The sequence below is a fragment of the Rhea pennata genome, chromosome 3 (assembly GCF_028389875.1).
Source record: "Rhea pennata isolate bPtePen1 chromosome 3, bPtePen1.pri, whole genome shotgun sequence".
In the NCBI taxonomy this organism is placed as follows: domain Eukaryota; kingdom Metazoa; phylum Chordata; class Aves; order Rheiformes; family Rheidae; genus Rhea; species Rhea pennata.
The window spans coordinates 24,716,642-24,743,342 of NC_084665.1; the positions used below are offsets into that span (position 1 = coordinate 24,716,642).

Here is a 26,701-nt window from a genome sequence, read left to right on the forward strand (position 1 = left end):
GGACTGATGATAATTTGACCGTTCTGGAAGCCAAAAGTGGTAATACAAAGTGCAAGAAAAATATGATTTGTAAATATCTTTTGAATCCAAGTATATATTTATATTGGAAATATTATATTGGATATATTTTAATGTTCTTGTATATCATTCCATTTTTCAGAATTTGAGAATAGAGGAATACTAAATTTAACATATGAAAACAAGCCTTCTGTGGCTTTTTTGTGTTGTTAAAGACTTCATAATCCAATATAGTTTTATAGGGCTGTAGCTGATGAATAATTCGAATAATGCCTGCCATGCTTGGTGTCATGTTCAGCTGTAACTAAAAATGAATGTTTGTTAATTCTGGAATGTAATTTTTTGATTAATTCAATTTTATGTGTGCACTTTTTGTTTAGTAACCAGAAAAGGGGGAAAAAATAAAGAGAAAAGGGAAAAAAGAACATTTGATAGTTTTTTATGTTGTTCTGTGTTTATTTTGTATTGTAATTTATAACATCAACATATTGATGTTATATCAACCTATATTGTACTTTGGAAAAATTACCTAAAGAAGAGCTTCCAGGTTTAAATTTATGTTTTATTTTTTAACCACATTTCTAATAATCTTGCCAAGATTGCTTTCTTTCAGCTGCTGGTAACAGTGTCTACCTGCAGAGGATGACTCTAGACTTTATTAAACATTTTATAGCTTGAACTGCTTTGGTGGATATTTACTCTTAAAGCTTTGAATGGCCATTTTTTGCCATTCTTGTACATATTTTTTACATTTCACAGAAACCCAAACACCAAACTTTGTTTAAGATATTCACTCTAATGCACTGTGTTAATTGTGATGTTTAAGATGCTTTTACAGATGAAGTATGTATATTTTCAATACTTCTGTTTTAATGCCTTCAAATAGGCATTGAAAGAAGAAAACAGAACAGCAGAAGCTAGGGTTTCTTGAATGTTTTAGCAGCTTTTTTCACATCTCTGCTGAACTCCAAACTTGTGTCTTGACTTTTGAAACAATTCAAAGTAGGGATTGCTCTAGTTGAGACTCATCTGCATCCCATGATCGGTACACAAACTGTTTTCCAAAGCCAACGATCCATCTCTAATCACAGGAATTGAAGTATAACATCATTATTTAGGCTCACCTAAGTGCTGTTAGGAAGTTAGAACACTACATCTTCATTTGACTTTTTATACTGATTGCAGTATAAATCCAACACTTCAGGAAGGGAAAAAAAAAAAAAAAAAAAACAATCCCAAACTTTCCCCTCTATGAGTACTTGAAATAGTATGGGAAATACCTCCCAGGAGTAAACTGATAAGCTTCCAGCTATTTTTGTGTATTTCATGTATTTAATGTGACCTAGCTGATTGAAGGATGCTGTGTAACTACCTTAAATACTGGATTTCTCCAGTTTACATTTCTGAAGGTGGATATGAAGATTTTAATCAGTTATGAGAGCATGACCAGTTTCTATCTTTCAATTAGATTTTTGTTTGTTTGGTTGGATTTTGTTCAACTGTCTTTCAGTGATTATCGTTTACTTCAAGTGAAGTGCAAATCTGGGATAAGTGCATTCCAAGTTGCGAAATTTTAATCTCTTGCTAGTAGAGCCAAGTTAATATTTTGTGTCTCTTCTAATTGTTTTCTGCTGCTTTAAAAAACAAAAACAAAGAAACCAAAACAGTTTTTGAGAAATAGTATCTCCTGTAACAGATTCAGTAGATGAGATCAGATGGCCTTAAATTCTGCTGCTTTTGAAATGTGTTAATTCTTGTAAATGCCAGACATAGAAAAATGAGAGAAATAAATGCAACATAGGACTATTCTGAAATAATTGGAAATAGCCAGCACTGAATATTTGTCATCTTTCCTCACTGTTACAAAACTTTAATTGTAGCTTTTTAGTTTATGTTCATGCTAGTACTTTTTCTTTTAACCTAGATGGATGACAATTTTATCCAGTATTATTATTATTGCCTCCTACATTTAATGTTACTTATAAAATAGCAGAGTATTTTTATTTTTTAAGTTATCAACACATCAGAAAATAGCAAAAGATTATGTATAAAATAAGATTAGGAAAAGAAATCTGAAAAAAGGTTTTGTGGACCACATGTTTATATAGAGAGTGTACCTTTCTAAGAGGAAATACTCGTTTTGAAGCATACTGCAGAGGTCTAGCTATAGAATGAATTATATGTATTGTACTGACTCTAAACAGTTTTAGTACTTTTTGTATTAGGATATGAAGAAAAGACTTTGTAATACTGTAACATTCTTAATTTTCCCCTGAGAAGTAGTCATAGGTTAGGGACACAGTACAGATGTTGCTGCAATTTAGGATGTGATGCAGATTACTACCTAATCATGCTATTTTAAGAATATCTTAATCCTTTTCAGTAGAAAAAATAATTGGTTTTCATTTCTCCAGTTTTCTGATTCTGTAGTTCGGAGGACCTGTATTAAGTGACACAGCATCACAGCAGATTATTTTAGTTTAGAAAGTACAGTGTAGTCAAATTTTTCTGTAAGAATGCTTTTTGACTGAAATATCCGAATAATGAATGTGGCACTCAGCCAGTGAAACCCGAAGCTTTTTTTTTTTTTTTTTAATTTCTCTTTAAACATATGAGTTATCCTGTAGATGTCACTGGAGCTGCTCACCTGTTTTAAATTTAATCTTGTGTTAATTTAGGAGCACATGTGTAGATATGTTGATGCACATCAAAATGTAGGTAGACATACACTTGTAAAACAAGATTTTCAAAAATTTACATGCTAAAAAGTAAAATATTCATTTTTCAAGGACAGAGAAAGTTTGTTTGGTTATTTTGACGACAGAGCAGTTGTGACAGATTAAAAATAGCATTTATTAGCACTTCCATGAACTTGCATCTGAGAAGCACTTATAAAGGTGTGAAACTATCTTATACCTTAGAAAACACCAAATAAATAATGTATGAAAAAGAAACTTGTTGCCAGAAATAAGGTAATAACAAATTACTTTGTTCCATAGTATTGAATGATAGCAACAATACTTGATTTTAAATACTGAGTTTCTGTAATTTCAAATGAGTATTTATTTATTCAAGTAAAAAAAATTCACACACATTACATTTTCTAGCTCTTTTATCATATTTTTCTCTTAAAGATCTACTTATCATTGCAACATAAATTTGTTAGATGAAATTAGAAGGTAATTCAGGGAACAAACTATTCAGCAAAGGTTATTCTTTCTCTGTCAGATGTGGTAATTTTCTAAGGCATTTAAATGCATATGTATTAATGTTGTCTTTTAACTTACAGAAGTTCAAAAATCCATAGTCTTTTCTTGCCACTCCCTCCCTTCTCACTGAGATAAGATCATGCATCAGCAGGAAGTGTAACTGTGTTTACAAGAAATGAGCGTTTCGTTCTTTTCCAGTATTCGATTCCTGTGCATTATAGGGATCTTCGTATAAAGTAAATCAGTTGTTGAGCAGCCTCAAACAATTGTGGGTGGAGAGAAAGTAAAATGCTTAAAAATTATGGACATACAGTGCTGGTGTTTTCTGAAGAAACAACTTTTCTTAAAATGTTACGTTTCCAGTTCTTTGTCTATTTGTTATCTGAGGCAACAAACCGCTAGCTCGTGGTTGCACCTGCAGGTAGAGGCTCGGACAATGGAAGCTGCCCCTGAGGGTACCGTTGATGTGTTTGCTACTGTGGAGGGGTCCAGAAAAGTTCAAGTAAAATGGCTTGCCCCAAATAAACCTAACGGAAAATTGACCTCCACAGTCCTTGTCACTGGTCTCTTCTATGCTGATGAAGGTATGTTTTTTTTCTTTATAGTATGAATAGCATGAATCTAATGATAGCATTGGTGTTCCACTTTAATTTTTTTTCCAAAAATTTCCTTATCACTAAATTTTGTTGGTTTCTTGCCGCTCAATTGATTATCTTAAAAATATCGATTCTGTTCTTTGAGAACTGCTGCTTTGATTTATGGTGCTTTACATTTTGTACAAACACGTAAATTGGCAAATAAAGATAAGCTCTCTGCACTCATTTAGTCTCTAGATATACACATGGAGTCTTATCTTGAAACCTTCACTCAGATAAGGAAGCTGTACTCACAAAATTTCAGTTGGTTTGCGTATTTAAGTAGGAGCCATTCATAAGAGCTGTTCCCTACTATGACTGAGCATGGATATACCTGAAATTTTTGTAAGCTATGGTAAAGAAGTAAGGCTTATGAAAAGCCAGCTACCTTTATATATAAGATTTTCTGAAAGAGTATGCAATGAAATCAGCCACTCGTTCTTAAAAAGAAGAAAATGAAACTCTACCCTTTATTTCCATATAACAAACAGATTCACAATAAAATACAAAAACCTGAAAAATAATAATAATCTGTTAAACCATATTATACCAAGGACTGCTGTCTTTTTTCCACTTTTTTTTTTCCTAGTGTAATTTAAACCTATACAAAGTAATGCAGTCTGTGTGAAAATGTTATTAAATCAGTGTAGTAGTGTTAGACAATGTTACTTACGTGTAAAAGGCATTAAAGAATGTAAAAGGACAATTTTTTAAAATGCATTGCACAATGAGAATATCTTTCCTTTGGTAATAAAACGCAATACCTTATCTAGTGTTCCTCAATTATATATTAAAAAAAAAAGTAAAATACTTGAATAGTGAATAGGAATGAATATTTACAGAATACATGTGAGTATTTAATATGTCAATTTGAGCTATTAAGCATGCTCTAAGGTATAATAAATAATAAAATATTGTACACAAATAGTGTTTATAAATTATACCTGACAATGTTGTCATTAATTTTTAGTGCATTTTAAATAGTGTGATTGACATTAGGCAACTGTAAAAATGTTTTCTTTTGAGTATAATACAAAACTGTGGTTGGAAATAATGTTTGGATGACATTTAATCCTTCTATGTACCGTACACAAATTTAATCAGTATAATAAATGCAGTAGTAGATAAAGCATTGAATTACTGATGGCTTCGTAGCTTGCTGTTTTTATAATGCTCAGAATGAGAACAATTTGTTGTTTCCAGTATCAGTAGTAAAGAGAACACACGCTGTAATTTCTGTCCTCTAAGAAGTAGTATTTAAATGAACTTGTTTGCGTGCTATTTGGAGAATGCATTCCTTTAAGAGTTTGATGTGTGGGAGGCAGTCTCAGCTGACCCCTCGTAAAGGCTGTTGTGTCCCTTTTTTATGCAATGAAGGCTTTGATGTATTCTGCTGTGAAGCACTTGTAAGATTATGGGAAGAAGGAGTGATGATCGATTTGAAAAAAAGCAGCAACATTTTGGCTGGACCCCTGACAGCACAGCCATTTCTGCTAAGGCAGCAGGGTGAATAATGCAAAAGCCATATTCCCCTTGTGTTTAATCTTGCATTGTTTTTGCAGAGAAAATTTCTGCTTGCTTTCTAAGTCATGTCATCCTCAGTTGTCATCCCGTCTCTCAAACCATCAAAACGGTATTAAATGTTGCAAAGCTGTGCAGCTAGAGAACTTTCAAAAGTCAGAACCCATTTGCAGAGCAGCCCTTGTAGAAAATGTATTCTGTTCTCGGCAGAATTTTCCTTCAGTTCTTTCCACTGAGAAGTTTACTGATTTCTCCCAGTGGAATCTGCTGGAATTTATCGGTTCATGGTTGGCAGTCACAGATTAAGGTAAATGTCGATCCGTAATGACCCTCTACATGTTAGTATTGCAGTAAAGCTGGGCTTTTATGTCAAAGATATCGGAGAGGGAGCTATTACACATGACAGGGGTGATCAAGGGACTCCAGACCAAGGCAAGCATTATTAAATATTGACTAGTTCTGTGATTTATGTAGAGCTGGAGGAAAAAAGTGACTTTTTAACCATTATATATTCTTCAGCAACGAAAACCAGCCATTTATCTCCTGCTGGTAATAAAGAACAGAGTGCCTGCATATTTTAGTGGAGGGAAAACCTGGCCTTATAAGTGAGATGGACTCTTTCATGATAACATTTCAGTTTGCTAATTGCCAAAAGCAAAACAGGCAAATTGGAAGCAATTATAAGAGTTGACTTAAAGTGGTTGCTATGTTAGTTCAACTCAGGAGAGCAGGGTGGTGGTGAAAGAATCACTGGGGAATGGAACCCAGAAAATTTCATTACATTTGTTCACTGTTGCTGAAACTTTGCTTTGCAACCCTAAATAAACAGTGTTCCTCCCCACCCTGCTCCCTTGTCTCCCCCCTCTCCAAAGTCAGAGTTCTAGCAATTGACATTTATGCTAGCTGTTTGGGGGATGCAGGAAGGAAATTAAGCATTAATTCATCAAACTTATATAAGACATCATCTGTTCACTGGCTTTACACAAAGCTTATTGAATTGTCTGATGGCTAATTGGTATTTCCTTGACATAACGAACAACTGTATTTCATCCTCTGCTGCAACGTCTGTTAAAGAGGCAGAAAATAAAATGTAAAAATTGGAAGTGGAATTCACCCAGAATGGCTGCATGTTAGCATCAAAATAGTTGCATGCATAGCTTGAATTAGTGTCCTGCTCAGCAGTATGTTAAGCTGTCAGTTTGGGAAGCTCAGCTGGGAAAAAATTTCAGATCTCAGGTCTGAAACCTGACATGAGTGAATGGGTTTTGGAGACTGTTGCCTATCATGTAGGTTTGTTATGATGACCACGCTGATACTTCTGTAATTTCTGTGCATACATCTCTCAATTGAAAAAACTTTGTTTAAATTCAGTATTATAAAGGATACTTCTGAGTCTTGAGTCTATGAATCTTTTATAGACAATATTATGTCATTTCCCAAATAGTGCATTTACCTTTTTACCAAGCAGAAGTTTGATTGTCTTCTACTACAAAGCACTGTAATGATTATTAGGTGTTGAAAATACCGTTTGCTATGAAGCAATGGCAGATAGGAAAATTTTCCCCTACTCTAGCAGCCCAGTTATTCAGGCTGTAACCTGTTGTACCATGAAGCCTTTCCATAATAACTGTAACCTTGAGTAGATTAGACAATTTGTCCCGTGCTTCAGTCCTGTGCAGTTCTACTATTCTGATGCTGAACTTGTGCTTGGTAGAAAAGTGTTAAATATGGTAAATGTAAACACAACCATGAATCACAAAATTAGAATCATAAAGCTGCCCTTAAAATCTGAAAGTCTTTCAAAATACATTTAATCTCTTGGTAGCTCCAGTCATGCTTTCAAGCTTTTCTCTGCGGCAATGAAGACTATGTGTGTGTATTTTTTTTTAATTTTTATATGAAAATAGGGATAGCCAATTACATAATGCGAGAAGCCGGTTAAAAAAAACCTGGTCATATGTAAAGAGTATTATGAAAAAAATCATAGACTTTTGGCAAAATTTCAATAAAAATGTAGTATTTACTTACTTCCTTTATTTACTTAGATATTTTTAATGAAATAGAAGTGTTGAAGTTGAGAGAAAGAATTAAAGCTATAGAAACCCAAATAAATATTCAAGCTTTCAAGGACATAGTGCAGAGGTCTCTATAATTTAATAACATAATGGGTATTGTGTTTGATCAAAGGGTTGAGATTATGAGATTTAGATCACTCTCTTTTTTGATTATAACTTATCTACATGGGACCTGGAAGATTTATATTCAAGCCTATAATATCTCCATGTGATTTTTTTTTTTTTAAGTAAGAGATGTTCAGCCTCTGAAGGATGGACTTATGAGATATACATTTCTTGAAGTGCTGAAATCCTTCTGCATAAGTACAGCCCCTGGACAGGGCAATGGATAGCAGTATATGAGAGAGTGATCTTTTGTAATGCATGCTGTATTTCTGTATTTTTACAGCACCCTCCCTAATGTATATTGTGAAACTCTGCTTGATATGTTGTTATCTTATCAGTGACCTACTATAGCATATGGTATGTTGAGATAGCAGGTTGATGACATGGAAAGCATTTAAATAACATGTAACTTAACACTTTCTCTGTCATGAACTTGTTATTCCAACACTTTTGAGAAGTCAGCTGATCTTATGCTGAAGATTCTGTAGATGTCCCCAGGCTTAGCTGCTTTTTTCTCCTATTCCAAACCTTTTGAATTTCACACACGCATATCTGTGTCTGACTGTCTTAGATTTTATATAAACTAGCTTTCCACCAAATAGGTCTGCCATTCATCATATTTATTTAAGATATCATCTAACTTTCTGTCTAGCTGCTTTTTCCAATATATGCACCTCATAGGAATTAAAAGTTTATTAAACAGTTTGAGAGCTTATTGGTTATTTCTTTGTTATAGTAAGTTGTATTTCATGCTGGGCTGTGTTCTAATGGGGTCAGATCATTTGCAAAAGTTTTAAAGATGCTGTTGTTTTTGAGGGGGAATATTTATGATTTTACAGTGAAAGCTACAATGCATCAGTAAAAACTCTATTGTAATACATAAAAACAAAGCAGAATGTTCTAACTGAATAAACACCTTTAAGTTTGTCATTTACTGACTCTTGAATGTTTAAGCATGCAATATAAATATCTTTTTAATGCATGTCCTAGTTTTTCATTGCTGTTTAGTTTTGTTACTGTTGATGGCATTTATTTTTGGGTAGTTAGTATGCTCCTGGACAGTGTTTATCAATAGCCAAACTGGAAGAGAAGGAAATGGTAGCATAGATTGATTGAAAAGGCCACTGTGGAATTGCAAGTGTGAAATGCAGATCAGCAGGAGTAGTTTGGATTTTCTGTCAACACAGGAGGATGCTGATAATGATTTCTTTTTTCTTTTTTTTTTCTTTTTTTTTCTTTTCTTTTTTTTCTTTTTTTTTTTTTTTGTAATTTGACCATACTTTAACAATATTTACAAGAGAAATTTCTATATCAATTAGCCTTCATTTTCCAGTTCAACTATATATTCTTCTGATAATTTTATTCTTTGCAAGTACTTGTTCAAACATAGGAAGGAGCCTTGCTAAGTCTGTTTCACCATTCTGATTTATGCAGGTATGTTTTCCAGACAAGTATTTGTTCCCATAAAACTGCATATGGAGATCAAACATGATTTTACAAAATGAGGGCTCTGACCCAACTCTGCAATGCTCTGGGAAACATATTTTCCTGCAAAGACAAGTTGTCTTGCCTCAAGTCATTTAAGTCCTGGTGCCTCCTTGGAAGAAGCCTAAAAGAGGAATTTGTTTTGTAATTGGTCAGTCCAGGGCATGAAACATTTAAATTACCAGCTCTCCACTAGCTTTTCTATCTTTAAGAGGAATTTAAGTTTTTGAACTGCTCTAAAGCAATTCCAATTTGCAGAGGACCTGAGGGGGAAAGGTAACAGAGGCAGGCTTCATGAAAGTAGTTTCCTCATGCCAGCCCTATTTGTCCTCTGTGTAGTTTAGATTAAGTACAAGGTTGTTTTTAATTGTATTTGGATGTCTGAAATGAAGTTCATAGTAAAGAATCTGTATTGCACCCTTCCAGAAAAGAAAGTTGGAGGAAATCCTTATCTTCATACTGTGTCACTTGACTACGTTAGTGCAATGGGAATCCCGATCTGTAGTCCTGTGGACACTACGATGCATTTGAATGTGCATTTTACATCAGGAGAATTCTTAGCTAACTGTATGTATGCCCTTAGCAAGTTTCACAACACAAAGCTGCAACTTTACACTTATAAATATGTGTTGCTAATCAAAGTAAAAGTCAAGACATTATTTTCTGATTTTATAGTTTACATCGCTTCTATTGATACCGTATTGTCCAAGTTTCTTGCTTTTCAGGATGGTAGTTCATCTTGGGTTTTTTGTATAAAGGAAGAATTATTCGAATTATTCATCTGGTAATTCTGCTTATTTGGAGATCCTGTACCAGAAAGCTTCTCCTCAGCCTACTCGTTTTCTTGGCAAACTGGGGAATTTTCACAGTAGGATACAGTAATTTCTTGTAAAAAAACTAAGTATATAAACAAGTTGACTTCTAATAGAGGATTCCTCTTACAACCTTGATTGCTTTAAGCATGCTCTCTAGTCAGAATTTAAATGGGGAACATCAAAAATCAAGCTACTGCTTAATGCAGAGTCTGCTGAGGGAAGACCACCTGCTGATGGCAGTAGAAGTGAGAACAACAATACTAAAGCCTCTTAAAGCTCTCAGTCTAAATTGTGTTGAAGGCCTGAGAATGGAGAGTGAAAGTTCAGTGGGATGCTGTCTTTAAAGAGACTGAACAATGTCTGCACTTTACCTTTAGAACTGACCAATTAAAAAAAAAAAAAACAGTTTTTGAGAATTAATGTGTTTCAGAAATTACTAAAACATTTCCAAGAGACATGTTAGGCCAATTTTCTTAGTCAATGGAGGATTTCTTTTAAGCATAAGAATCACAATTGTTTGTATAATTACTTCAAAATATAAATATCTATGTGTAGATTAGCATGCAATATTTGACAATACGTAAAAGTTGATGTTTTTAAAAAATCTTTTAAAAGAAAGTTTTAGTTGTTCCTTATATGTAATCAGAGTGTATCATTCATTTTCAAGACAAGCTATTCCATCAGTTCCTAACTTTTTAGCTTATTATTGAGCAGTTATTGAGCTTTTCCTCTTATGCAGCTGAAACATTCAAGAAGCTAGTACTACAAAAGCTTGATTTCCCCACCACCACACCCTCCAAAGCAGGTAAATGTTAGTGCTATTTTCCTCCTGTGTTCAATCACTTACCAAAGATATTTTTTTTACCTCCTGTGTTCTCATGCCAGAGACAGATCATTATTTGTTGTGAGCAGGAAAAAGTCATCCTAACTTAACTGCAGTAATTTAGGATTACATGGTAGCTGTATACTTTCTACAGCTACAAAGCCTGAATTCCCTGGTAATAATTCTTGCTTTTTTCTTTTCTTTCGTTTCTTTCTTTTTTTTTTTTAACAGCATAGGCACACTAGATTTGACAATAATAATAAGCATAATATTCCCTTCTTCAAGAAGTTGGGCCTTGAGTTTCCAAAATTAGTACTTTTGTGACTCTCAAAGTATGTGGTATCAATGATATCAGTAATTTACTAGTTACCTTTGTAATATATAATAGACTTTAATCTACTACAGTCTGTGGTACTGCTGTGTTGGTGCCTTAGGTACCTTAGTGCTTTAGCTTTAGTAATGCTAAGGGCCTGCTATTTCCAGCTCTGTAACCTTTCTCTGAAGCAGCTGAGACAGAGCTTTCCAGAGCCTCTGTGGCAGTGTTTTTATCTTATAGTTCTCATGCTGTTGTTCTCAGATTATTTTTCTCATGGACCTGCACCTGCAAACCCCAACAGTGTTATCACAGGAGGTTCTCATGGGAGCAGCTACTACCAGTATGGAAATCACCCCTTCCCTCCATTCTTTACCTTCCAAAACATAGTACACAACTAAGTAGATAATACTCATTTAAATGCTTGCTAAACATAATCCATTAATGTATGCGCACAGTAGCGTAATGACCAGTGTGTGCAACACTTGCACCGTGATAACATACTACAGTCAGCACTAATACTGTCACAGTGAGACCAACCAACAGGCATTTGAGTGAGTCCCAGTGAAAAGCAGTGGTAGGGGAACAGCATGGTGAAAATCATCACCATCATTGCCATCAGCAGCAGCCTTGTCGTCATCACCATTGCCACCTGCTGCACTAGAAAGACACTCTCCCCACCTTCAAGAGAAAGAAGTTTGCACGGGAACCCTAATTCACATTGGGACAGATGCTCAGCCCATGTAAAAGGCTGCATTTCCATAGGATTTCAGTAGACAATTATTTATAACCTCTGAAGGATCTAAGAACTTATACTGTGATTCATAATTGTTTTTAGTGTGAGTCTAGCTTAATATATATATGTATATAAAATATATGTGTATATATACACACACACACACAGAGAGAGAGAGAGAGAAAGAAAAGAAAATTATAGTTGTGGAATGCCTTTGATGTTTCTAGATCCTGGTGAAATTGCACTGTGGTTGGTCTAGTGAACTGAGAGCATTACTGGGCAATCATAAATCTTTTGCATGCATCTCATCTACCCTGGTGACCTTGGGCAAATCATTTAACCCCTCTGTAGCAGTTTCTGTGTTTGTAACATGACAATAATAGGATCTATCTACCTCTCTGCAGCATTGCCAGGATTAATAGTTACAGTCTATATGTTTTCAGACTATAAGTGCTAGGTATTACTGTTAGCTGAAATGGAGGTTAAGCACTTGTCCGAAAGACGCTTGAGGGGAAAGAAAGAAAAGAGGCTGCATCCTCTGTTGTGGAATAATTGTGTTGAAGCCATTCACTAGAGCTGGATGTAGGGAATCTTCAACTTGTGGAAATGCCATTTAAAGTTTGATTTGCCTGACTAGAAAACTAGCGGTTTTGTACACACTCTAGGATGACTACTGGTAAAGTTTAGTCAAGCTTCACTAGTTTTTGAACAGCTTCACAATACAGCAACTACTAGCTTGATTTCCTTCAACACTCGATATGCTGCTCTTTTCTATTTACTAGTGCAAGTGTCTTGCAGAAAAGTAAAAGAAAGCACTGTCTCTAATTTCTACATTGAACTGTTTCTTTGATAAAACTCAAGCATCAGACTGTGAATAGTACTTTTTAACTGATCTGTGTTTCTCTGTTCAAATAGTTATAATTTTTCACATGTACACTAGTCTGTTTTCATATTGTGTCCTGTAGCTTATTAGCTTTTATATTATGGAGTGAGTACATAAGGCTGAGCCATGTTTCTGTGAGGTATCTATTATCTGTTCTGACAGGCTCAAATTCCTAGTGACTGCCAATAACAAGAAAGTCTTTGAGTCCATACCTACTCCCTCAGAATAGCCTGGGGAATAATACCTATTCTTCTGGAGATGGCACAGGTAAACAGGATTGAATAAAAGGGAATTGGCTGAACAGTTCTCTTATCAAAGCAGTCTTTTAGTTAATGAATGTTCTTTACAGTTTTTAATCTTTTTGAAGAATGAGGAGACCAAATTAGTAGTGTGTAGGTATCTCTGATAAATCCCAAGTTCAGAAACCAATGTAGGACATTGGGCACATAAAATTATTTCTGTAAATGTTGTAAATACGTAACACAAGCAAAATATAATATGACTAGTGCATCCTAAGATGAAGAAATTTGGTTTAGATAGTTGTATGTTTTGGTCTCAAACAAATTTGCTCATCTTTAGAGACTAATGTAAAACCCATTTATTTTCTCAGAGTAGAGAAAGCATTATGAAAATTGGGGTTTGGCAAGATTTGATGAAGTTTTTATTTGGACTGTATAATGGGGATCATATCAGATTTTGACTATTTAACTTTCTAGTATTATGTCAGAAAGATCAGGATATTATGATAAGCCTTATTAGGTATGATATGTCAAGTTAACATTGATACCTATGTTATTCTATATGGTTTTGCTTTGAACAGAGAGCTACTCTATAAGTAAATACAGCAAATGCTCACCTGAGTGATTCTATGTGGTTCATCATCATTTATGATGCCTCATCTAAGATGATTGGAAAAGCTGAAAGAATGTCTCGTGTCAAATAAAAATCCTAGATCAAGTTTAGAGCTTCATTCCTTCTGGAGTATTACAACTAAGTGTAATGGTATTTGACAGTATTGGCATTTTTTATATGACTTCTTTTGGCTAACTCAGCATTCTGAAAAAATAAATAGTGTATTTCCCTTTGTGATTGAAAGGGTTAAATAGTCCCAATTCATTACCATTCACAAAAGAATTTATTTTGTTCTCATAAATCAGTTTTATTCCACATTTTTATTATTCCCTTGGGTCAGCTGCTCCAACTGAAATCAATACAAGTGCAAGTGACACAATCAATCTAGATATTTGATTATGGATTTGAGACTCCCAGTTCTACTCTGTGTATTTAGCTAGTCTCCTTCTGATAGTGTCCCTGGAGAATAGAAAATTCTTATTGGCATCCATGAAATATGGGCATAGATTCAGAAACCAGATACTGTGATAATCTCCATTTATGTGCTGCTAGTAGCTAGAGAAAGAAGGCTCTAACCATGGAAAAATAAACTTGAAGATCTTAAAGCTAACTGTTTCTAAACTCTTTCTGGTATGTAAACTCTCTCCTTTAATAAAAAGTTTTTAAAGCCTCATTATTCATCTATAAAACACTCAAACAAAATACATTAAGTCAATAATTATGTGCTTTGTCATCAGTTTAACATCATGAGTGCAGCAAACATTTTTGTTATTTGATACTTTCCAGTCATTTATATATTTATATATTATGTATATATATTTATATACATTTATATATACTATTACTAAACCATGCTGGGGCAGGAAAGGAGACGCATTAGTGAGTCAGGAGTTCATAGAGGCATTATGCTTCTCAGGCAGTAGATGGGCAATACAGAAAGTTGTGTGTTATGTCTTTTCAAAGGTGTTGCAAATTTTCCCCAGTTGATGCAAACATCTCGCTAGTTTCACGTGCTCCTGTGAGCTGTGTCTGGAGTGAGCTAGCAGTACAGCTATAGGTGCTTGGCCTTTTTCCTTTATGTAGTGCAACACTGGGTAAATAGGTTTTTCCTGTCCCCTGATTAGATGGCTGACAGAGGACAGGTTTTGTGGAGCTTTGGAGTTCAGAATTTTAGAATTCTAGTCTTGGCTATTTTCTTACTGTCTTATAAGGCAAGTTGACTTTTTGCATTTAACAGACATGATTACACAGGCTATTGCAAGACAGACTTTTGCAGCTGATTGATTGTCATTCCTTTGTATGATGACTGCTAAACTACTCCATAACTAGTTCTGAGATCTAAAGATGGCAGATAATACATGAGTGATTAATAAATTGTGTGTTCATGAAAAAAACGAAAAACCAAACCAAGCAAAACTAGGTCAAGGTTTCTTGGCTTGTTCAGGTACCAGCTGGTTTCCCTTTCTCCAACCAGCTTCCAGTTATGTCAATTTTACTTCAAAATTTTTGGAAATGTATAGATATCATTGAACAATCCTGAAGCTGTTAGTGCCAGAATAGATACTGAGCCCTGGCTGCCCCGCTTGAACTGTATGGGCTTCCTGACTGGAGAGTCGTTGACTACCACCAGTCAGCAGTTGCTGGTTTACTCCACCAAATGGAGTACAAGGAAGAATCTGCCCAAAGAGCTTTGATATTTTATAGACAGCTGAAATTTTGAGTAAGTTGATGTAATAAGGTTTGGAGACCTGTGCTGAGCTCATGCCTTAACCAGTTGTGAATCCTTTTGAGTCCCATCTCAATACGTGGCTTCTGAGCAGGGAGAGTTTCATATTTTTTCATTGTTTGTAGCATCTCAGTAGGTAAGAAATGCTTCCATTAGTCTGTTTGTTATTTCTCCAGCTCATCCACCATGGCCCATCATTTTCTTAAAAAGATCCCCCAGAGTCTCCTGCTGGTTCTTGTCATATATGGACCCTATGACCACTGTGTCCCTGGTAATCCTTGGCACCCATCTTTCTTCATTGTCACCCACATGTGAAGAAGGCAACATGCTTGTAGGACCAATTTTCCTATTTATGTGGAGCTGAGAATGGTAGAGCCTCAACAGTAGAGGCATATGTGAAATCCACACAATCTGTTTCCACCTGTGGAATGCTTGCCAGAGTTGGTTAGCATCACTATATTTTATGTTTTTTTTTCTTTTTTAAGCCATGGGCTGAGCTCTTAGTGTACCCATATAGCAGGTGGGTTTTCCATGGCTGATGCCCCTTGGTGCTGTTTGAACTGGAAGGTCTTATTGAAACAAATTCAATTAAAAGACTTACAGGATTGAAGAGGAAGTTCAAAAGGCAGATGACTGACATTTCCCTCGTCTTTTGCTACTGATGTGTTTGAAGAAGCCCTTGTTATCCTTGATATCCCTTGCCAGATTTAATTCCAAATGGACCTTGGCCTTGTTCGTCACATCCATGCATACTCTGACAATGTTCCTATGTTTCTTCCAAATGGCCTGTCCCTTTTTCCGCATTCTGCGTATTTCATTCTTTTGTTTGAGTTTTGCCAAGAGCTCCTTGCTCATCCATGCTGATCTCCTGCCCCCTTTGCTTGACTTATTACTCACAGGGATGCACTGCTCTTGAGCTTGGAGGAAGTGATGCTTGAATATTAACCAGCTCTCTTGGACCCGCCTTCCTGTCCTAACCCATGAGGTTTCTCCAAGTAGGTCTCTGAAGAAGCCAAAGTCTGCTCTCTTGAAGTCCAGGGTTGCGATCCTACTTACAGTCCTGCTTCTTCCTCGTAGGATCCTGAACTCCTCCATCTCAGGGTCACTGTGGCCAAGGCTGCCCCCAACCTTCAAATCTCCAACCAGTCCTTCTTTGTTGGTTAGTACAATGTCTAGAAGCACACCTCTCCTCCTAGGCTCCTCCACCATCTGTGTCAGAAAGTTAACAATGGTCTGCAGCAACCTCCTGGACTATTTGTGTCTAGCTGTGTTGTCTTTCCAGCAGATATCAGCGTGGTTGAAGTCCCCCACAAGAACCAGCTCTTATGATTGTGAGTTTTCTGCCAGCTGCCTGTAGAAGGCCTCATCGACTTCCTCTTCCTGGTCAGATGACTTGTAGTAAACACCTACAACAGTGTCACCCATGTCAGCCTGCCCTTTAATCCTTACCCATAAGCTCTGGACTGGCTCTTCCTCCACCCCTAGGCAGAGCTTGATATATTCCAGTTGCTCTCTTACATAAGGAGCAGCTCCATGACTTCATCTTCCTGGCCTGTCTTTTCTAAAAAGCACGTAGCCATCCATGACGGCATTCCAGTCATGCAAGCTATCCCTCCGTGTCTGTGTAACTGCAATGAGATCACGGCCCTGCAACCGCACACAGATCTCCAGTTCCTCCTGTTTATTCCCCAGGCTGCGTGCATTGGTGTACAGGCGTTTCAGAGAGGAGCGTACAGGTTTCCCAGGAAGGATGCAAGAGGCTCCCCCATAGCCATGTCTCGGAAGCACTTCCCCGGCTGCATGCACCCACTGGAGGCATCCCAACTTGAGCTGCGTTTTGCTACATTGTCTCTAACTCTTCCCTTCCCCCCTCTTTCCTAGTTTAAATCCCTCCTTATCACACTGGCCAACCTGTTGGCAGACATGCATGCCTGGCTTAGTGAGGTGAATAAGAACTTTTCTCTTACATTTGAAAAGAATTTCTTGTGTTTCCGTTTGTGCCTATTGTCTCTTGGCCTGTCAGTGAGCACCACTGAGGAGAGTCTGACTTTGACTTCTTTACTCCCTCCCATCAGGTATTTATCAGGTATTTTTAAACATTGATAAGATTCTCTTGAGCCTTCTCTTCTTGAAGCTAAACAATCTCAGCTCTTTCATCCTCTGCTTATATGACAGATACTCCAAGCTCTTAATCATCTCTGTGGCCTTTTGCTGGACTTCACTCCAGTATGTCCATGTCTTTCTCATACAGGGGAGCCCAGAACTGGACACATCCAAGTGCCAGTGCTTACCAGTACTACCAGAGTGGAAGGGTCACCTACCTCCCTTAACCTCCTGGCAATGCTCTTCCTCTTGTCGCCCAGGATGCTTTCGGCCTTCTTTGCTGCAGGGGCACATTTCTGGCCATATCCAACTTGTTATCCTCCAGGACTCCCAGATCTTTTCCTGTAATGCTGATCTCCAGCTGGTCAGCCCCCTAGCCTGTACTGGTGCAAGGGGTTATTCATCTCCAGGTGCAGGACATGATACTTCCTTTTGTTGAAACTCATAAGGTCCCTATCTGCCCCGTCAAGGTCCCTCTGAGTGACAGGACAACCCTCTGGAGTCAGCCACTATTCCCAGTTTGATATCGTCTGCAAACTTGGTGAGGCTGATTGTTGCTCAGCCTCTCAGTCTCCCTTGTTGTTTGTTCCTAGTTTAAGCTCTCCTTAAATTTTGCATGTTAAGTATTACTACAGATTTTTCAAGTAAGGTCTGTAATCATAGAACTGGAAGGAATCCCAGGTGCTGCAGATTTCAGGTAGCTATGTAACGTGGACGTAGTTGAGAGTGATGCACAGAATGTTTAGTGTATGCACACTGTAAGCCTCAAGACAGTCTAAGCTAGCTGTATCAAATGCAAGTCTGTGAAAAGTCACAGAAGGTACCTTTGCCTCTTTTATAGAGAAGAAACTGAGCTGCTGAAGATAGAAATAGAGTAATATAGTCAGAAGCTAAACCTGTGTCTCTGGGCTTTCAGAGTCCTACTGTATGTGGTGATACGGACTTTTTTTCTGCTTTAAATATTTCATATCTTTCACTCTTAAAACCAAAAGATACTCCCAATTATCAGGGAAAAAGGAAAAAAACAAAACAGAAGTTTTTCAGTGCAGATAATGTGAAGTGTTCATTATTTACAGGAGAAGGTGAATATTTTGGAGTCATAGTTTTTCCGTTTCATCATTGTATTTTTAAATTACCTGTCTTGCCTCATCCAGCAAATCTCCCTCCTTCCAAAGAATGAGAGTGCAGGTTCTCCGTAAGAGAGACTTTAATTTTTGGATTGAGTTTGATGGATCAAGACCATAATCTGTCCTTAGGAACAATGTGTCTGTCAACTCAGGAGTGAAGGAACAAATAGTGGTTCAGTAGATTGAAACAAAAACAGCAGTGTGCTCATCTGGGGAAAAAAAAACGCTCTTGAAAAGAGGGAGAGGGGATCAAATCAAAGAATGGATAACACTTCATGAGACAATTGCCATGTGACAATTAGGATGACACTTGGAAAAGAGTTAATTATGGCCGTGGCTAGGAAGAGGTAGTCATCAAAATGGTGGGGAAGGATATTTAGCTGTTTTTAATGGGATAGAACTAATGGAAAGTCATGTTTTTGATTCTGAATACTGCACTAGAAAAACTAGGAAAGGGAGAAAGGGAGGGAAGAAGAATCTTAGTTGGGAGGAAAGGAATAGCTTGTGCGGGAGTTAATGAGGCTGAAGAATAGGCAAAACTAATGGACAAAAGAACGAGCTTACAGAAGAGGAAGTGTGCATGTTCAGAGAATTTTCCCCAGAAAACTTAGTGACACAGAACCAGGAACTAGAGCAGGGGCAGAAGTTTGTGCTAAGTTGGCACGAGACGAATGGAAAATGGGGAAAGAGAATGAAAGAGTGGGTTGTTTTTGTTTCGTTTTTTGTTTTCCTATTCTGACTTTAGCTTCTTCTGTGACGTAAGATAAGATGTTTAATCTCTTTATACATAAAGTAGTCATAAAAATAACTGTAAGTTTCTGTGCCAGTTACTCTGTAATCTTTGTATAGTTCTTTTCATCTTTGTATGGACTATTCTGTGACGTGGATTTTGGCTACTTCTATTCTCTGGGTAGCCTTCTACATTGGAAAGAGATCCACTTACAGCTGTTTGAATATTGTGAAACAACATGCTCCTTAATGTAAGCAAAGTTATCAGAACTTGTACATACATAATGGAAACAGTGTAGATTGGTAGTAATATTTCAAAATATGAAACAAAGCCTTAAACTCACATAATGACTCTTGCCATGTAGTGGCATACAGTATGTTCTGTATACTTTTGTGAATAAAGCCTCACAATACCTAGAAATAATAGTACTGAAAGAAAATAAGAGCTTTTTAAATATTTATGATGAACAGGACTTAAGTGTTTCAGGCCTAAATGTCTTTTTAGGTTGAAATCTCTCTGTATTGTACAAGTAACAAAACTGTAATATCACTTATGTTCAGGCAGTTCTGGGGAAAAAACGAGCAGTCAGTCAATCTTTAGCACACTGCACTACAAATAAGAGGAAGGAGAAATTTTCTGCCTTACAAAAAAGACTAAGTTGTTGGAATTCCCTTCAGAAAGTGAACAGAAGTGTGTGGAAACTGATTTTAACCAGTATCATCTATGTAATGATGGTCAGCTCTTGAGGATGAGGGAAAGAAAAGTGAGCACTCGTGATATTTTCCAGTCACCTAATATCCTGGCTTCCTGCAGTCAGCAGCAAAGTATAGTTGTGTCCATGTTTCTGGGATACAGAGATATTAAAATGGTTATATTTAAACTTATTGCTTTAATAATCATAACTGCAAACAATAATAGTAATAAAAATATTCAGTGACTTTGAAAAGATTGTGCATGCATATGAAAAATGAGGTTTTGCTGTTTAGTACATGAAAAACAGTGCTCAGTTTATTACCTTTCCCCCTAAAAATGTTAACTTTGATTCAGGTGGGAAAAGTACCTTTAAACGTGGCAAATTCTGTTGGGGGGGGGGGGGAACCACGGTGTTTAAACAGAAGAAGAACGCGTTTGGCTTCGTTCGGTTCTTTTTTTGCGTCGCAGTCTTTGTCACGAGAACGGCTTCGCGTTGCGCTGTTTCCTTACAACCTTTGTCCCATGAATAAGATATCAGCACGCTAATGACTAGCGCAGGGGATTCTGCGCCCGCTGGTGCCGTACCGTGCCAGCGTGACCTTTGCAGTATTACGTGTGCTGATAGGCTGCCGCGTTTCACCTCTTCCCCACGAGTTAATAAGGCTGTAAAAAGGAGAGAGCTTCAAATGGGCAGCCAGTCAAATTACAGAATATTGAAAAGGTCAGAGCGGCACAGCACCGAGAAAAAAATTACGGAATATATGAGGCATTAAAATTCTTGTGACAATGATTATAACACGAATGGAAAAGGATACCCATTTATGTTATTTCAATCTAGTGAACCCCATAGGATGACAGACCCAGGACAGCAGTAATTTACGCACCACCGGCCCACAGGAGTTTTATTCACCTATTTACACCCGTGCTCGATAAAAGGCATGCCTATCTTCTTTGGAAACACTTGAGAGCTGTACAGCCAAAAATACAGAGAACTTTCAAATACAAACACTGTGCACTTTTAAACCATGATTTATAATAGAATATGCTTGTGCTTTTTTAATGTAAGGGTATTTTATTACTTGACTTTGCTTCAAATATGCATAGTTCTTGAATATGTATATGGATACTCTTTCGTCCTATTTTCTTCATTTGGCTAATTTTTCCTCAAAAATTGGAAGAGTAAATTATTTCTTTTATGGAGAGGTAGCAGTTTATCATTTGCAAACAAGTACCTCTGTGGATATATCTGACTGTGTTCAGTCTGTGTAGGTTAAAAAGCTCCCTGCTGTCCTGTACAATTACTCTGCTCCATTTCTGCCTCCTTAACTTTTTATACAGCTCCTGTTCACAGAGTGCCATACCTGCTATTTTCCTGGTAATAAAGTGCAAAAGATCTCTACCTGTGTTTGCATTTTAGAGGAGCAAAAAAAATTGCATCTCAAGAGTTAGAGGGCAAGTGGGGAGGGTTTAATTCCTTTGAGCTTCCTACTGGTCATCGGTGCTTTTATTCGCCACCCTTGGGCTCCCAGCAAGAACTTTGGAACTCTAGAAGACCGTTCAGTAGTGCAGTAGCTCTTTCCCAAGATCACAGGACTGCAAAATTTACTTAAGAACAAAATGCTCAAAGACTCAAAGTACTGTTAACAGTGACTTGATTAAATATGTAAGTTAGGAGTAAAGCTTTGTTAAATAAACAGGATATGCCTAATGAGTCTAGTGAGGGTAGAGCAAGCTGATGAACTAAGGACATAACTATTCATGTAACAAGGAACGGAGGAACTGAGATACTCAGATTGGCTGTAAACTAGGAATAAATTGGGAGCAATACACCTCTTTCTTGAATACCAGCCTTAGGCAAAAGAAGTGCCTTAGAAATATTGGGGGAAGTATAGGGAGCCTCAGTGGGAGGAAAGCTAACAAAAGAACAAAAATATGTAAAAATACGGGAAAAGTTCAGGAGTACGGGAAAGCCCTTTGTGTCTGAAAAGCGTTTAGTTTTTGCAGAGGGTACACGTGATAGTGACTCTGAACCCCCTTGCATCTCAATTCATCTTTTGGTACTAAAAGTTTTGAAGAACGGGATAAGCAAGTTCTAGAAGGAGCTTTTCTGCCTTCTTAGCTGCATTGTTCCTGCTGTTTCTTGAGGGGGGTCTTCCGTACTGAAGCACTGGTGACAGTTCATGTCAGGAGTGATGGGGCAAAAAATGCACTGGAAAGAGTAGGTATTCTGGCCGAAACTGTTTGTCCAAAGTGAAACGGTGTCTCTCGCAATTTTACCCGTGTCTGAGGCAGTTGCTGTATAGGAATGTGGCACCCTTGCCGACAGGCAGAACTGGGAGCTGTGAGCAGGACGGAAAGAAGCATTCACATGAAAAATGGAAAGAGAGAGGCATCGTCCACTTATACTCACAAATAGGGTCCATACTGAGGTAGACTAGGCAGGAATGGCATAGAGTGATATGACAGGGTTATCGCTGTATCACTTTCTGTCAGGCTGAACCTACGTGTCTGCATTTTCCAGCCCACTGAAAGCAAAGTTTAAGCAGTGAGAAGAAGCAAAGCTGCATATTGCAAGTCATCCTAGCAAGCCTTGAATTTAAAAAATATTCTTCTAATATTTTATTTGCCAGTAGCTGTAAGTTGCTTGGTTGGCAACAAGAATAAAAAAAATCTTTTCTCTATTTAAAATTTAGGTTAGGAAACGTGCACGTGCTCCTCAGGTTTTTGTTAGAAGCAATGAAAAATTTTGAACTGCTGTGTTGTCTAACTCATTGTAAATTTGCAGGTTCATTTTTGAGCTGAATAAAATGGTTATGTAATTACATACTTCTCCTAATTATTGAGTAATTATATACTTCTTATAATTGCCAAGTAATCACTCTGCTATAACTAGAATTTAATGTTACAACTAATTGTATAATTACTGTATATTAATGTTGTTATCCAGGCAACTTAGAATTTATTCTATTCTTTTATTCTTTTAATTCTTTTTCTCTTTCTCCAGACTGTATTTTTAAAAATATAGTATAGCTAGCCATTGGAAGAAAGGTTAATAGTGGAATAAAAACATCAGTAGAGGAAATACATGCTTTCATTCTGGAGTCAGATGGATGAGAATAAAAAATATTAGCATGTTAAAACTGCACTGTAGATGGAATAAAAGTTGAATTTTCTCATGAACTGGGCAAATAAATTGCTGTTGGCAGCCTACTTTATGCTTGAGGTTTGAATCTATCCTGTGTGCATTGATCCGTCAACAATATGATTTTTAAACTTTTCTGAACATTGTAGATGAAATGATCTCTTCTCACAGCCTAGCCAGATCCTTAAATGTTTCACATACACCGCTTGGACCTCAAGAATGTGTATGTCGGTTGACCATTTCTAATGGCTTTATTGTTGTTAATAAGCAAGAGGTGTATATAACAGATGTTGTTAGGTGGTCGATGTAAATAGTAAGTCACAAACTGTGTGGTGATACACAGAGCAACTGTGATAGGCAATGGGAGCAAGCTGCTTCCTTTGTGTCTACTCCCAGATCAGGGACTTTTCCACCAAGATGCATCGTGAGAATCTGAGACACAGTTGAGAGCTGAGATCAAGTAGTGGGCCCAGATGCAGATCTCTCGTGCCAGCCAAATAGCCAGTCTATGTAGAGGTGAGCTCCAACAAAACTGTAATTCTGCAGAATTATGTCTATACATAAGATGTGTAAAAGGTGGTTGCTGTTCTTGCACAATGGTGAGCTTTACGTCCATTATGGTTTATGAAATAGGGTCTCTAAGGCTAATACAGTATTCAGTGAAATCCAAAAAGTAAATTGAGTTTAATGCCATTTTTCCAAATTCACACCACTGTAGTTTGTCCATGTAGTCTGTGCCATTGCATAGTGTTATCCAGGTATATTCTGAGCAATAAAGAACTACAGTACAAAGTTAGTGACTTTCTCCCTCCCAAAAAAACTCAGGGAGTCAGTTTGCCATATGTTAGCAGCAAAGTGAAGCACGCTTTGTACAGCTCTGTTAACATCAAAGTAATTGACTGACTTGAACTTACATGAGAATCACAGACTGTTTACAAGAATCCCAAAATCAGAGGAAAGTGCAAATCACTCATTCATGGGAGAATGTAATGTGAGCAGGTTTAATATCATTTTCAATTTTAGCAATACGCTTGAATCTTGTATAAAAATAAGTCAACCCAATGAATTTCACTTAAAAATTAATTAAAAGAAAATTTATGGGTTTCTTTAATTGTATTTTAGATTTTACAGAGGGCTCAGACTCAAGCATTCAGTCTGCTGCTTGTGATAATGCCTTAATTAAGTTATTATTAATAGTCATATTCTGTTTAATCTCATTCTCATACCTGTTGTTTCTGAGACTTCTGTGATTCAGCTGTTGTTTGTAATGCAGGATTTCCATTGACTTCAATATGAGAACTCTCCATTCAGTGATGGATAGTAGTACTAATGCTAATCATTTACATAGCACTTTATATGTTCACGCTATTGGATAATCTTTAAATGAGCTCAGCTTTGCTCTCAAATAAGTGAGTGAAATATTCATTAAGTCAAAAACATTTGTCACTCAACATACACGATTTTATTTCGATCTTACCTATCAAGTATCTTGAAGAGTTTTATTTTGTTATTTTTATAAGGTAGAATTTTTTATACTTGAAATTTGGGCTCTTGAAAGGGTTGTAAAGCACATATAGATTGCTGTGGACTCCTGTAATGATTTCAACAGATAAACTGAATACTTCAAATCCATATTCTGTTTTTGAGTAGATTAAAGGCCTTACTGGAAAGCATGTATTTCTTACTGCAGATGAGTAATTCTTGTGTATGTAATGAAGTGTGTTAGCTTTCATAGCTAAGAAACTCTTAAAGCAAATGCCTTTCTAATGCATTGAAGGAGCTTTTTGCCAATCTTTCATAGAGATAAGAATTGACCCTAAATTTTTGAATGATCCTGATCCGATTTGGATTTGCAGTTCTTGCACATCTATGTAGAATACCGGTAATTTCTGAAAACTGGCGCCTGTTTCCAATACGTAGCAGTCAGTTTTGCAACTGCATGGTTGGCTGTTACATTTTTACAAGTTTCACAGGTACCACAAACTGTTGGCAAAAGGAGGAGAAAAATGGAGGATAATTTATCCTTCAAATGTAGCCATTTCTTGGTGTTTTTGATATCACTGGCAACTTTTCATTTCAGTAGAAATAAGACTTAGTTTATATAGAGTGGCCAACTGTAGCAGATGCAAATCTAACATTTGTTCTCCTCCCCCTTCCTTTTTTTTTTTCTGAACAGCTAACACTAATTATTCTACTATAAATGGCACTCGGATCTTACACAGCAGCAAAGAATCCAATGTATGGGTACCCATAGAAGGGCTGATTCCGTTTTCTAACTACACAATACGAGTGAACGTTTCCAACAGCCAAGGCAGCTTGATAAGTGATGCTGTAACAGTAGTCATGCCTCCAGGAGGTAAGTATGAAAAAGTGCTGTTTCTATGCATGCAGCAATTACACAAATGCTCTGTTGAACAAAACGTTATTTATTACTGCAACTGAGGACTGGAAGTTCAGAAAAATATGTTTGTGCTAGTAGTTCTTACTAACAAAATTGTTTCTTTCAGCTTTTAATTTGTCACATTGCTCAATTTAAAAACTAGAAAGTAAAAACAGGTAGCTGTACAGATAACAGTTTATAAGTGAAAAGTGCATTATGTATTTTAGTTTTTTCTATGAATGGTGTTAGATTCTGTTGTGGGGGGGCTAATTTAACATAAGAACATAGAGAGGTTCACTTGCATTTTGTAATCTGTCTTTGAGTAGAAGTTGTAAGTGCTGACAAAGTGCACTGACTGGATATATTTAGATAATTTCTTTAATAATGATCATATTAACCTTTAGTAATATGTTGAGCCAGAATCGACACACTGGTGTAGCACGAAGGGAAACAGTTACAGTGTGCTAATTTACACTGAATGAGGCTCCAATCCACTTTGGATGTTATCATAATAGAAATTTGAAATAACAGAATTGATCAAATACTTTCTAAATACCCTGCGTGCATAGTTTTAAAATGAAAGCTTAAATTTACAGCATATGTGTATGTATTTCTCTGGTACTTTCTTTTCACGGACATCCTAGTGAATTACAGAGCAAGAAGGAAAGGGTAAAATCACAGCATATTTCAAACTTTCAAATTTTTTTGCTAACTTACACCTAATATAAGCAAATGCAGGTTGTTATATAATAGTAAACCAGACTTGAGATCAATTGCTCATGTAAGCACTTAAGACACTTAATGTGTTTAATCTCAGTGTCACTGTTCAGTTTCGCAGGTAGGAACCACAAAATTCAGTAGAGAAAATTGTATCAAATGAAAAGGTAAAGGATCTTTAAAGATAGAAAAGGATGTGAACAAGTTTATGATCATCATTAGGAAACACTTTCTTTCGTCATTAGATTGTTGTTGATTACAATTAGGAAACTTATAGCTTTGAAATTATCTTTTTTATGACCTTGTGGTAGTTTAAAAGCAATACCTCATTGATTAAATAGGTTTTAGTTCATGCTTCCTTTTAGTTAATGATCTGAAAACGTATTATCCTGATTTACACATAAAATCATGCTGAAAAGCATGTGGCATTCACTAGAATATGTGTGTTTAAGTAGAATTAAATTAGCAGTGAGAGTTATTAAAGAAATCTTCCATACTATTGTCCAGTGGACTGTGATCTGTAGTGAAATGAATAATAAATGAAGCAGTGCCTTTGAGAGAAATACACACAGTTTTCTCACCACATACGCGTGTGCGCGCACACACACCCTTG

At 36.6% G+C, this 26,701-nt stretch overlaps 1 protein-coding gene across 1 annotated transcript in view; it reads left to right on the plus strand.

The window, feature by feature from the left end:
• The window catches only part of USH2A (usherin), a 397,775-nt gene that overhangs the window by 208,920 nt on the left and 162,154 nt on the right, over window positions 1–26,701 (plus strand). Inside the window, exons 36-37 of the mRNA XM_062573566.1 lie at window positions 3,649–3,811; window positions 25,168–25,347. Coding sequence (XP_062429550.1) covers window positions 3,649–3,811; window positions 25,168–25,347 — 343 coding nt within the window. The remainder of the gene's footprint in view (window positions 1–3,648; window positions 3,812–25,167; window positions 25,348–26,701) is intronic.